Source organism: Saccostrea cucullata, unplaced genomic scaffold (assembly GCF_032062105.1).
Source record: "Saccostrea cucullata isolate Sc308-1 unplaced genomic scaffold, CSIRO_AGI_Scuc_v1 ctg532, whole genome shotgun sequence".
In the NCBI taxonomy this organism is placed as follows: Eukaryota; Metazoa; Mollusca; class Bivalvia; order Ostreida; family Ostreidae; genus Saccostrea; species Saccostrea cuccullata.
In genome coordinates, this window is record NW_026936742.1 from 645,470 (window position 1) to 658,873 (window position 13,404).

Sequence of the window (13,404 nt, forward strand, 5' to 3'; positions counted from 1 at the left end):
AAAATCCACACAGACCCCCCCCCCCCCCCGGGTGTTCCGTACCCCAAGGGTTCTTTGACTTTTTTAAAACACGAAATATGTCAGAGAAAAATATTTTACTTTAAAAAATTCAAAAACCTTGGGGTACGGAACAACTAGGGGGGGGGGGTGGTCCTGTCGCCAAGCACCTGTGGAAATCGGTAGATAAATTTAGCATCATCTTCGCTAGCCAAGGGTTTCTGATACGCTACTCTCATAAACCCTTGGCCTATGGTGTTATAGAAATTGGGATTTTTTTCCAGAGTTCTGATTGGATTTCAGTACACCAAGGTCGACCAATCAGCAATTGTTTTTTGTAAATGAAGATATTTGCGTTCGGGATACATCTTCACTCTTTAATCTCGGAAATGAAAAACGCAAGTAAACAACGATCCGTAAGATAACATTCAATTCTATGTGTTATTCAATATCTTCTAAATATGTGATTAAGAATCTAATTGAAGCTTCAGATTTGGTCTATAAATAATGAATAAATATAACTCAATTATTGCTTCTCAATTATTCTTGAAAAAACTTTGTTTTAATTTTTTTAAAACATGTTTCTTTATTTCTGGCGATGACGCAATCTGTGCATACCTGATAGATTCGAGATCACGTGACGGAAAACAATCGCGTCTTTTGACTTCACCGTATGCCAAGGGTTTATGAGGAGAGTAGCGTATCAGAAACCCTTGGCTAGCGAAGATGATTTAGCATGAAAATAATGGTTCTAACAAATATCTAGAAATCAATCAGCATTTGATCGATCTTACGAAAGATTTTTTTACTAGCAAGGCCATTGTATCATATCAAAGAAGTTGTAATAAAAAAGCAAAATGTTAACGTCTGGAGACCAAACGACGTACATGTAACATGTAATATGATATATTTGTATCATGAATTTATTTGTCAACAGCGTGCCTCGTTTTTTAAATCTTCCTATACGTCGAATATTCTCTTGCGTACATAGTCTTTAAGTGAATTGTGATTAAATAATGTTTTAAAAAGTTATAATGTATAACCTGCGCTTTGAAACGGGCAGTTTACACTTTATCGATTTCACTTGTCGACTTTCTTAGGCCTATGCTCCAATTTTGCACACGTGAGGAATTTTTATTTAAAAATAAATATATACATATCAGTATAAAAACTTTAAAAACTTCTTTGTAAATTGTTATCAGTTTGAATTAATTTATTCCTTATCATTTAATTTTCAATAATTAAATATAGAAAACAAGACAATTTCTACCTTAAAAACGTCTTCAAATTGTTCATATTTTAAACGTAACGTCAAGCGGGTTGATACGTTTTTGACATAAGTCATTGTGACGTAGGCAACCCAGGTTATACAATTTAGATTATTTCTTTTATCCAATCAAATGACGCGTTACAATCAGAATTAAATCATTGATAAATATTCACAATGAAAGCAGACGATATTTAGAAAAATTGAATTAATTACAGCTTTGTAAGTTTGGCATTAATATCCCTTTTTTGATGAAAAAGATATTAAAATATGAATCAGATAAGTTAGACGCTGTTTTGAAATATTTCATTTATAAAAGGAGGTATTGAATCTACACAGGATCTATCGCATGTGTTCCATATTAAATGTTTTTTTTTTTTTATCTATCTTTAAGGAGAACGACTTCTTTTCATGACCAACAAAATAAACATTAAGATGGCAAAGGCAGAATGTTTTTGTGCTTCAGAGTCCTTGAGTTAACTGCTTGAGTGATGAGTTATTTACAGTTATAAAGTTTGGGATGTTCTGTATGTGCCCGCGGCAGGTAAATTCCTACCATCCATATTTTAATGTGGGGGAGTGACACGAGGCAGCCATATTTGCTTATGATGACAGATGGGGGAAACTCCTAAATACCAGGCAGGTGTGGAGAAATACACGTGATATGGACTAGTTTTATATTGTCCTGATTAAAATTACTAAAATGGTGGTCAAATTTTCTGGTGCAGTTGTAATACTGCGAAGTAATTTTATGAGAATATTTATTAAGCAAATCATGTCAACTTTACTTAATGGGGCTGGTCATCTTCCACTTCTTTTAAATCAAAGATCTTTACTTTTCTAAGACTTTTCATAAGTATAATATAGGCACAAGAGAAGGGGATGTATAGGGAAATTCCGAATGAAATAATTTTTGTAATTGATGCTATTAACAAGCAAGGAAAGAAATAAACAATTAGTTTACATATTACACATATTGATCTTTTTTTAGTAAACAAGTGAATATAACAAGAAAATAAATCATCAATTAAAGTATTTTGTTGTACGCAGTCATATTTGCAGTGACTCATTTATCTTTGCATGCATTTAGAACACATAATATTACACACATCATAGAAAGAAATTTTTAAATGTTATAAACAACATAATACATAAATATTGACATTCTAAGTCACTGAAAAATGTTTGGCATGCAATGCCATTAAACATGAAAATAAAATCACACTTTTACTGTCCTCGTTTGAGTATATGAGTTCAATGTTATCTCTTTTCTTGCCCTATTATATCGACACATGCCATATTTTAATGGGATTTTGCATAATCGAAGCGTGATGGTTGGTAGAGTTGCAATGAAAATGCATATTGTTGTCATTATTTTCAGAAACGAACCTAAAACGAAATGACAAGAATGTATTTACACTTACACGCAACGATTTTAGATGGTTCGGCGGATAAACCTCGGTAGTTCGCGTGTTTACATTCAAAATTAGAAAAAGGAATTTTATGTGAAAGTCTTTTAACAATTTATGAGAAAATCCTTTAAAGATTTTCACAATGATCGTGATAATTGTTTAAATGCTTACATCAAGAAAAAGAAATAGAATAATGCCATCGGGCGATTAATTTGACGCGCTATGAATATTTTTTTAAATTAAAAAAAGATTAATTCTTATATTTTTCGCTGAAACTGACTTTCAGTGTTTTAGTGAGAATTAAGTGAACCCTATCAAAAACCATCACTATATGCATATATAGTAAATAAGTAAATAAAAAACACGTGTTTAAAGGGTTACCTGTTTAAAGCAATTCAAAGTCAATACGATCTGCATGCATGAAATACAGAACGAATCAGCGTTGCTGAAGGGAAGCTGGGAGGCACATAAGCTGTCTGTCATTTGTTGATAAATTTTCATTATTTACTTATTTAGAGAGAGGCACACTTTCCAAGTTTCCTCTGAACTTTTCCCCCTCTGCCAATTATCACATGCCCCTTGGGCCTGCATTAACCTAACGACTTCAGACGATCCAGGACAAATGTTGTAATTAATGAAAAACAGCATGTACATGAATTCTCAGTCACATATACACCTGTACATTTATGGGGAAAATGTTCATAATAAACAACAATTTATACTTGTACATTTATCATTCTGATTTTTTTTCTTTTGAAAACGGATCCCGCATAATCTAGCATGGAGGTCTTTTGACTCTGAAAATGATCAAATTCTGAATCAAATTAAATAAGTCGGCAAAGGCCTCTCATTTGTGCATTTCTATTTATTTAATTTGCCAATATAAGGTAACTAAATGTTACTGTTGTTTAATTCGTATACATGTATATTTTATTTTTCTGCAAATGTTACATTAAAAATTGAAGTAAAAAATTCAAATGAATAAGTAAATTTACAAAATTTGAATTATAATAATAATAATAAAAAAATAATAAAAAAGTTCGGTAAATGCATTTCTCTTCCTTTCTAGGAGAATTCTTTAAAGGGAGCGGCGATTTACAAGTAATACTTAAAAAAAAAACAGGTTTATAACACAATTTATTATTCTAAACAGTAAACAATATCATGCAAGAAACCTGAGAGTTTTATTGCTACCGATTTAGATATACGATAAAGCATTATCTTTGTGTCCATACGATACAGAAATATCATTTTCTAATGGAGTTCCTTTCTACATTATAATATTGCGTAGGACGATTTCATAATGTTGGATATTTAAAATTTCAGAGTTACGTATCTCTGTGGAATTTTTTAAAAAAGTACAAAAATCTGTAAACATCATGATCACCTCCGAGTCAATAGTTTTTACATGTATATATATTGTATACAGGTATGTTTCATTATACATGTACCCATAATCCCCACGTGTACTGTGTAATTATACAGATTTGTCCTTTAAGGACATTGCAAAGCGACAGCTTTAAATGGATAAAACAGTTTTTACCAGATGCATTTCATTTCAGCTGCAGTGGCGCCGTTTTAACTTGGACGTCTGTAACAAAGACATTGTTAAGGGATCTTTCCAAGTTGTCGAGCGTAAATGAACATACAACAATTTGCGATCAACAATTATCATTTTCTTTGTTTATAAATTATGTAATGAAATGATCTTCTAATTCTCACTTCATAACTTCATGCAGTTGATGGTCATGTTCTGATGACCACTTTACTTTTATTTAAAATATACGCACGTGTATGTGACATTCATGTATAATAAAAATAAAAATTGACTTTGGCCAATATGTAAAGGTCTTTTAAGAATTTGGTTATGAAAAATCAAAGGCCCTGTAACGAAGATAAAAGAATTATGCAGTGGACGACCTGATTTGAGCGAAAACTTTATTTGAAGTTCAATCAATTTTTAAAAAAGCAATCAATCAATCATCTTAATGTTCTCATCAGATTAGATGTACATGTACACTCGTATGCAGTAAACTCAAGTTATATACTTGTACTTTGATTTTTACGCACTTGAGTACGTGTATCCAAAGACTTGTTTCAATAGACGTGGTTTAACCTTCCAAGATAGCATTATCTGTTGGTCTTCGTTTCGTTTGCAAACTTTTCTTGGAATTTCTTATTTAGTGTGTAAGTTCAATGTCCGGAGAGATGTAGCGATAGTTCGTTCTATATCCGACGGAAAAGTTTGAGCGTGTTCGACTGTTGTAACGGACAACATTTGTATAGTATACTCGTATGTTGTCCTTCTGTTTGGGGTGCAGTACGTTTGCGTTATGCACGGAATTCTTCGGCTTTTTTCCAGCACTTGACCTTTCTGCTTGCGTTGATGTTGGACCCGAATCACTCGTGGGTACATGTAACTACTGCGGGGGATGACTTTTATCCACGAATTACCAACAAATTGCATACCATATGGCGCTGTTTTTGCCCCTGTAATCAAAGATTCGGGAGTACATGGATTTTACCTTCTCCATCCGTCTGTCAGTTTGTCAGCAAAAACTGTAATAACACCCATAACTTTTGATCGTGTGACTGACTTTTATATTTTACAGGTATATTTCTTTTGACAAGACCTTTTTTTGGTATTAACAAATTTGAACTTTGACCTTGGAGTTTCAAAAACTTTTGCAAAAATTACCAATCTTTCACCTTGGTCATAACTTTTGATCATCAACAGTTAGTGCTCCGTCTTTATAACTTCACATATGTATTCATTGTGACAGGACCTTTCAAAGGGTATAACTATTTTTGACCTTTACTTTAGACTTTGACCAACTTTTAAAATTCTTTAACCTTGGCCTTTCGGACGGTTATTGTTCATAGGGCTTTCATATTTCAAAGGTATTCGATCCTTGTTACAATACCTTCTTTTGGAAACAAATGATTTTGACAGTTTAACCTTAACTGAGGTTGTCCTACATCTATAAATAATTTTGACCCAGGCCATAAATTTTGAATAGTTGGTGCAATGGCTTTCATATTTCACTAGCTGCAGTTGGTGCAAAAAAAAAAAAAAAAAAAAAAAATCGGAGAGGGCTACATTATTGCAGCTAATATTTCACTTGTTTATATCTTATAACAAGATATTCACATATTACCCTCTGACTTGGAGTTTTACCAATTCAAAACAATTCTAATCTTGATCATAACTTTAAAAGTTAGAACTTTGGCTTTCATAGTTCAAATATGTATTCTTTGACAAAATTCCTTTGGTTTTTCTAAACTTGATTGCTCGTTTTACTATTCATGATATATTTGACCCGATTTTTACCTTAAAGTTACATTCAGTTTACCAAATGTATCCAAAGGAATTCGCAAACTTTAAAATAACATCAAGAAACCGAATGCACCCCGAAGGAAAAGGAGACCCGGAGGATAGGTACGGTTATGTGTTAGTACCAGTAACAATAGTATTGGTTTTCTTTTAGTATACATATTGACTTGGCCAACTAAATGTTATTTATTATTTGACCATCAAGACACACTGTGTCAACTCACTACCCTGAAAAGAAAACATTCCACCATTCACGTCCGGGCGGTGAAGAACAATCCGTGCTTTTCTCTAGTTTGAAAAGTTTAATCTTAAAACCGGGCACAGATAGAGCACATAGAAAGAAGGAGAGGGCCTGAATGTTTTCAGTTATATTGCTTTTCTGACAAAGCCGATTACTCATTTGAATCCATATGGTCCAGAATGAAATAAATGAAGAAAAATACTCTTTTATACTTCTATGCAAAAAAAAAAAATAATAATAAAAAAAGACCATACATTGATGCTTCAATTAGAATAATGCATTGCAGTCTCATTTGCGATGATTCCTCTCCTTATGTATCGTGAACCAAGTGAAGTCATATTGAAGAAGAAAAAATAGCACTTTGAAAAGAACAAGGTTCACTTATGGTCTTTTTGGCCCTGTGAATTTCTAAACAACTGAAACTGTTTTATTTTAATTAACAATGCATTAAATATCATTTAGACCATTGGTGATTGCATGTCTATCAAAAATGACATAATTTTCTGGCTAGTCAATGCATTATGACGTCATGAAATGCGTCAATTTACTCATATTCTGAAACAATCTACAAAAAACAGTCAATTTTCAATTTAAAGCTATTTTTCAATATTTGATATAGAGCGCAATCTCTGATATAAGATATGCAACCAGTAAATTAATGAACTGTTTCTGAGGATAACAAGACATGTTTTATTTTTTAGATAGGAGGGTGCGCTCATATTACTTATCTTCTCTGAAAGAACTCAAATATATAAGGTCTGTTTCCATCAAAATTCAAGAACATTGCAATTCCATAAAGCCTCTGTTCCAAGACCTGGAGTTTAAGGAGAAAAAAATTAATAGCTATAGGAAATGAAAGAACTAAGTCTCTGCTTCATTTTTAAGTGTAAAATGGAACATTTAAGTGTTGGTCAATAAATTTGTATATCTACAGGGCCGTTTTATGCATAAAGTGAACCAAGCTCTTTGTTTACAATCGGGTGGACAGATGGACATGGGGCACCTTATTACATAAGCTTCAATAAGCGAAAAAAATATACACAATATTTGAGATATAAAATAAAAGACTGATAAATATGATGTAAACTTACATGTTTGGATAAGATTTTTGAGAGCAGTTGTATGTCGTAAATTAAGAACAAAGGTATTCATGTGTACATGCATTGCAGTTGAATTCAAGACGGCTAATACATTAAATTTAATGAAACAGGCCATATACAAAACAAAGTTATGAAAGCACGTTATTTTTTGGCCCCAAAAAATCAAAGAACTGGTATATAGATGTTTGTGACACCAAACAATTATTTCTCCATTTGAAGTACATTGTATTTTTTGAGTATTTCCCCCTATAAATTAATGTGATGTATAAAAAAAATTAATAACATTGCTTTCATTCTAAAATATTTACATCCACTGAATATTTTCTCCTTTATTTCTTAAGAAACCCCATTGCTTTCATCACTGCATAAACTGCAGTAGGCAGGTCGCCTATAAATCCATACGTATAAAGACGTTCGCATCATTAATACAATAATTAATCTTTTTAATCCTACTTTAATTGATAAAAAATATAAATATAAACAATAAAATTGCAGAAAAAATTTACATAACCCGCTTCTATTGTTTAAAAGATAACACTTATAATACTCTTCTTTCAGGGGAAAAGGGCCAAGTTGTTTGAAGCATCTTTCTAAAATTTTAATCTTTTATCCCAATGTGCGCAGGTAAGAGTTAAGGCATATACAATCCTTCGCATTATTCAATAAATCAGGGAATCTTAATGATACATGAAGAGAAATCACTTTTTCAATCATTGAGGACCGATTTAAATAACCAAATGATGTTTTATCTGTCTGTATGATTGTTCAATCGTGACTCCTCGTGACATATTATCCGTGACCAGTGTACAACCACGTAAACAAGACAGTTCCGAGCGGATTCCTTCAGATCAGCCTTGTGACAAGATATTTCATTGAATTTGACAAGATTTTTTTGATAAGTAAGTGAAAAATTATTGCCGTATTTGTACAGTAAATAATCACATTGTCCGCATGACCTGACGGCAGACGCGACTTTCGGTTCAGGGGGTGAGGTACGTTTTGTTCCCTCAGTCTTGCTCCTGTCACACGAGTCACCGACGAGAAAAGGACACCAGGATTTATGTCCCCTTCTTTCGCTTGTATTGCTCTCGGTCATGTTTTATTAAATTTATATCATTGACGCAAACATAAGAGAACCTTTCATATCCAGTAAAATCTTTTAACACCACAAATTCACTCAACAAACTAACGAAACACAATCGCCAATGGAGCTAAAAACTTTTTTCCTCTTTGCTTTGAAAGAAAGGTACTGAAATCGTTTGGGAAATTAAAAAAAATCTTTTCCTGATATGTTCTAAAAGAAGAGAAGAAATGACGTTGGAAGTTTTATTGACGGCAGTTGCAGATTCCTTTTTCATATACTTGAATGCAGTAAAATAAATTTGCAATAATGCGTTTATCGTTTTTAGCTGTGACTCGATTTGGATCTGACAGAAATTTCTAGGAAATGTTGAAGGCTGGTTTTGAGCTCATTATCTTGTGATTTATCAAGTCAGAAGGACGGATCTTGATTTAGATTAATTACAGTGTTGTAAGCAGATATTTAAGCACTTAAACCATACACCTTATACATGAGAGAGAGAGAGAGAGAGAGAGAGAGAGAGAGAGAGAGAGATCCGGGTTAAGTTACCGTTTAAGTGACAGTTAATTTAAATGCAAAGTGATGAAAACTCGTTAAAAAGGCAGGACTACTTTAGGTATGATGCATGCTCGAATTGCCTTTATGGTTTTGTGTCAAATGCATCTCAGACCCGAAGCAACATATTTTCTAGTTCTTTAAAAGTTGACAAATCGTTTGGGAAACTAATTACCCGACAGAGAAAAGTAAGTAAGGGTTGGAGGAGGTAATAAAAAAATCAAGCATAAAAAGTTCAACTGTCCAGACTACAAAAAATCTTACATGTACTTCGTTTAGAGTAGGGGGGGGGGGATATTTGACTCCCATTTGTATATCTTTGGGATGATATTACTGAAGTCTGATCCTTCATCATTCTTCCAATTATATTAGTTGTATCCTGTTCTTGCGGACCCAACAGCTAGGGTAAATGTTCTTGCGAACGACAAATAGATGACCTTTGAAACGAACTTGAATGTCCTAGCACCGGTAAAGAGCAGCCGGATACTCAGTAGTCGAAAGGCTAACGGGTGCTTATGCCAGACTTCATCAAAATTAATTCCTTCATAATATTTACTTTACATTCGTGTTAATTATTAATATGAAATAATTGGGGAAAATAAAAAGGATTCCACCTTGTTATGTCAAAAAGTGGATAATTCAAACTCGTCATATTTCGTGAAAATTGCTACTCGTAATTTTATCCCAGTCAAGAAAATTTTCTTATTATTTAGGACTTGGTTAACGCAAAAACAAAATGACTCACTAAAACATCTAAATGTCATGCTAAAAGCACATTAAACATACAATATATGACAATATTTCAATAAATCTAATATGAAGATTGATTTGATGAATACACGCGCTCAAATTACCTGATGTTAGTCATAAACATACACATGTAAGTTGATCGAGTATATATTTATATGTGTTTTTGTAGAAAAGGACTGGAAAGACACAAAAATAAATTGCGGTAATTGCCACTTTTTTGAAAAAGTGGAACTGCCGAGGGGGGGGGGGGGTGTTGGCTAGGAGGGATTTCTCTTCTCAGGTCCATATTATATATAAATTATTTATTTTCTTTCAAACAATAACATTTTAATTTACAAACTTTTTTTCTCCACTTTTTTGAGGGGAGGGGGGTTACTACTCGCACCTAAAACACTCTGCTGTCATGGATTTCAAATAAATGAATTGGTCAGATATATTAAATAAGTTACGAAAATAAGACGCAGTCACTATTTTATACGTATATTTCCTTGTGGTAACTCTTCTGCAAGGGGGAACAGAAAAACATGCGAAACAGGGTAATGTTTTTTTCTGAACAAGAGCAAAGTCGTTTTGTTATAGAAAAGTAACATCGAAAAGGAGTATTCGTCATAGAGGAAAAATAAAAAATAAATCCAAAATGGGACGATTTGGATCTACGTCTTATTTTAAGCATTTCAACGCATATCTTTCCAAGCATCCTACATATTGTGAAAAACTACTTTAAACTACACGAGGACAAAAGACTTTGCATTAAAAATGACATGGTACGCCGAAACACTGCCTTTGTATTAGAAACAGAAGCATGCGAGAAAAGGTCATATAACTAGCCAAGTTATATCTGTTTTTCAGCTTATGGAAAACTCTAGCGAATATCTGTAGAGATCGTTATCTCTGTGGTAAAAAAGACCAAGAACACATCGTTATAGTGTTATTGAGGTATATAAACAATTGCAAACAATAAATAACAAAGGTATATTATAAATACTTATATACAATGTATGTCATGTTTAAATGGATGATAAGTATAAACTATAGTCCTCAATTCTGTGTTTTTCTGACATCTCATTTATAAGTAAAATAATTACACAAACATAATTAGCACGTGCTTATAATTTTGATTGATGCCCCTTAAGAAAGTTATATACTGTACATAAAATATCTTGTATAGTCGTAATTGTAATAATATCTATCGTATATATGCTGATTACTCATGTCAAATGTGAACATCTACAAGAGTAAATACTGATTAACACCAATATTATTAGTCAGATAATTGAGAATTTTTCTTACGACATTACTCCGTTGGTGTATTCATACCAAATCTGTCTAAACACGTGTGAGACTTTCCGTAAATTTTAACGATTTCAGCGGCGATTATCCACCGAGAGGCGTTAGAATGACCATCAATGGACAATGTGGCGAAATAAGGAGCTATTAATTGTTATTTGGTGTCCAGGTATTCAGGTGTATAGGCGACTAGGGTCAGCTTTATTAAATCTCTGCCCGACACCACAGGTTCTTATTGTTAACTATACGCACCATTGCCAACCCTATTTTCTCTCCGATGAAATCAAAACTGTATAAAACGCAATGGGTCAAATAAGTCCTCTGTTTAAAACCTCGGGATTGTTTTCCATTATACAATTTAAATCAAGCTTAAATCTCACACAACGTTTTAACCGTAAGTATGGCGATTTAAATCATACAATGGCCAATGTAGATGGTCCTAAATATGATGACTTCCCATAATAAGAGGGGATATACATATTTTGAGGTCCGATTTATATCCACTCCCGCGTTCGTTTCTAACCCATTATTGCCAATTATCCATGAACTAATAATCAGGGTTATTTTCTACCACGTATCTTTCATAACTTTCTGGATCATATTCCGGAACCGGATCTTTGTACCGCACCACGTTTGGGGGAGGAACACTTTCCGACTTCCTCTGATCTTTAGTCCACGCTTTCTCCTTGACCTTGTTGGCCATCTGAAGGTCAGGTGCCGGAACACTCCGTGCATGGGCAATTTCCACAGCATTGGCATCCAGGTGATAGTTTTTATCGCCCCTGATCTGTTCATTTACCTTGTCCAGTTTTGGGACATTCATTAAACCTTTAATTAACACAGCGTCCGCATCAGTCCCTTTCCCCGTGCCCACGGGCTGATGTGACTTGCAGTAAACGTCATGGTCGAATGTGTCATTTTTGTTTAGGTAATAATTCTTTACATTTAGAAGAGTTTTACATACTTTGCAAACAAAACACCCTTTATGATACATTGCGTCTTTTACTGGACCCATTTTGTCCATTGGGTAGATCTTCTTCATGCACTTATAACACTTGTCCTTTGGATATTTCACTTGATATTTAAGGGAATGGGAACGAATGGGAACATTTCCTGATTTCCATTCACCGTTTAAGAATACATTTTCAGAATCCGGAGAAAGAGGACAGAAAGTTGATGTCTCCGGAAGAGAGTGTCCTGATATGCTTGACGGCGATCCAGGCATGGAACTGGATGAGGTACTTCCGGTTTCATTCAGCTGCACTTGCAAAGGTTTTCCAATTCCTGGTGCCCCTTCAGAAAGATGTCTTGCCCCTGGGGTAGACGGCGTTTGGGGAGCGGAATTAGAACTGACAGAGGTGGTCGGCGAGACGGCTTCTTGAGATGTCTGAGAAACAATACTGGCAACAGTTATTGGTACTGACACAGATCCCTTTGGAATGGATTGGAGGTTGTTAACTAAAGACTCCTGTGATATATTTCCGAGAGCAATGTTTGTTTGAAGTGTCCACAAGGCAAACTGCTCCGGCGTCATCACCCCCGCAACTTGGTTTGCTTGGGATGGCGCTGGAAATTGTCCATTTGGAAAGCCTGTGATGTTATTTGGCAAGTTGCTTGGCATGCTTAGTCCCGGGGTTCCTTGAGTAATTGTCACCGGAGAAGGTTGTACAGACGCGATGATGTACGGTCCATTGTTAGCTGCTGCTGAAGGGTCATTTCTTGCCATGGACATGTAAGCATCCAAATAATTTGTTCCAGAATTGTTCAGATTCATTGCACCGAGCTGTGCGTTGAGTTGCTGCATTTGCTGAAAGTTGGGATAATTCCCAGTCCATATATTGGTCCCTTGCATGTTCTGCGAGGGGGGCACAGCGTTATATGATTCTGGAGGATTAACTCCCTGATTATAATTATAATTAGGGTCCATATCAAACAGCTGTCTTTTAAATTTCGTGGGTCCTCCACTTCGATTGAGTTTTAATAATGACAGGTGTGCTATTAAACATTCGTAAAAATGCCCGCACACATGAATACACCTGAGTTCTGAATTCCATTTAACGTAACACTGTAGGTAAAATAACAAGACCTGTGATTTCGTCACACTCCAGTGACTTCAACCAATGGGGATGGACGTAACAATGCCCACCGTAAGACTCTTTGTAAAGGCTGGCAAGATTTACTCTGTAGATTGTGTACGCACTTTTTACTCTGTTGATTGATAGCCAAATAGGTATCTAATTCATAATTTTTAGCCAGCCACAAAAATGTGGAGTGATTTGAACAATGACTGAATATTTAGGTCACGGAAGACCGGCAAAATCTGTTTTGAATTTTAATAAATAGAAAGACAATTGGAAACCAAGTCAAAGAAAGTTCAGAC

At 34.3% G+C, this 13,404-nt stretch overlaps 1 protein-coding gene across 1 annotated transcript; it reads right to left on the reverse strand.

Annotated features, from left to right (window-relative positions):
• Window positions 1-10,652: 10,652 nt before the first annotated feature.
• LOC134246445 (uncharacterized) lies at window positions 10,653-13,071 on the reverse strand. Its single transcript, XM_062728811.1, has one exon. It carries the CDS (start codon window positions 12,949-12,951, stop codon window positions 11,572-11,574), a length of 1,380 nt encoding a protein of 459 aa, XP_062584795.1. The 5' UTR covers window positions 12,952-13,071; the 3' UTR covers window positions 10,653-11,571.
• Between the last annotated feature and the right edge of the window lie 333 nt (window positions 13,072-13,404).

Bases quoted from the DNA above. Each gene is read 5' to 3' on its own strand.
- LOC134246445 (XM_062728811.1), bottom strand. From the start codon at position 12,951: ATGGACCCTAATTATAATTATAATCAGGGAGTTAATCCTCCAGAATCA.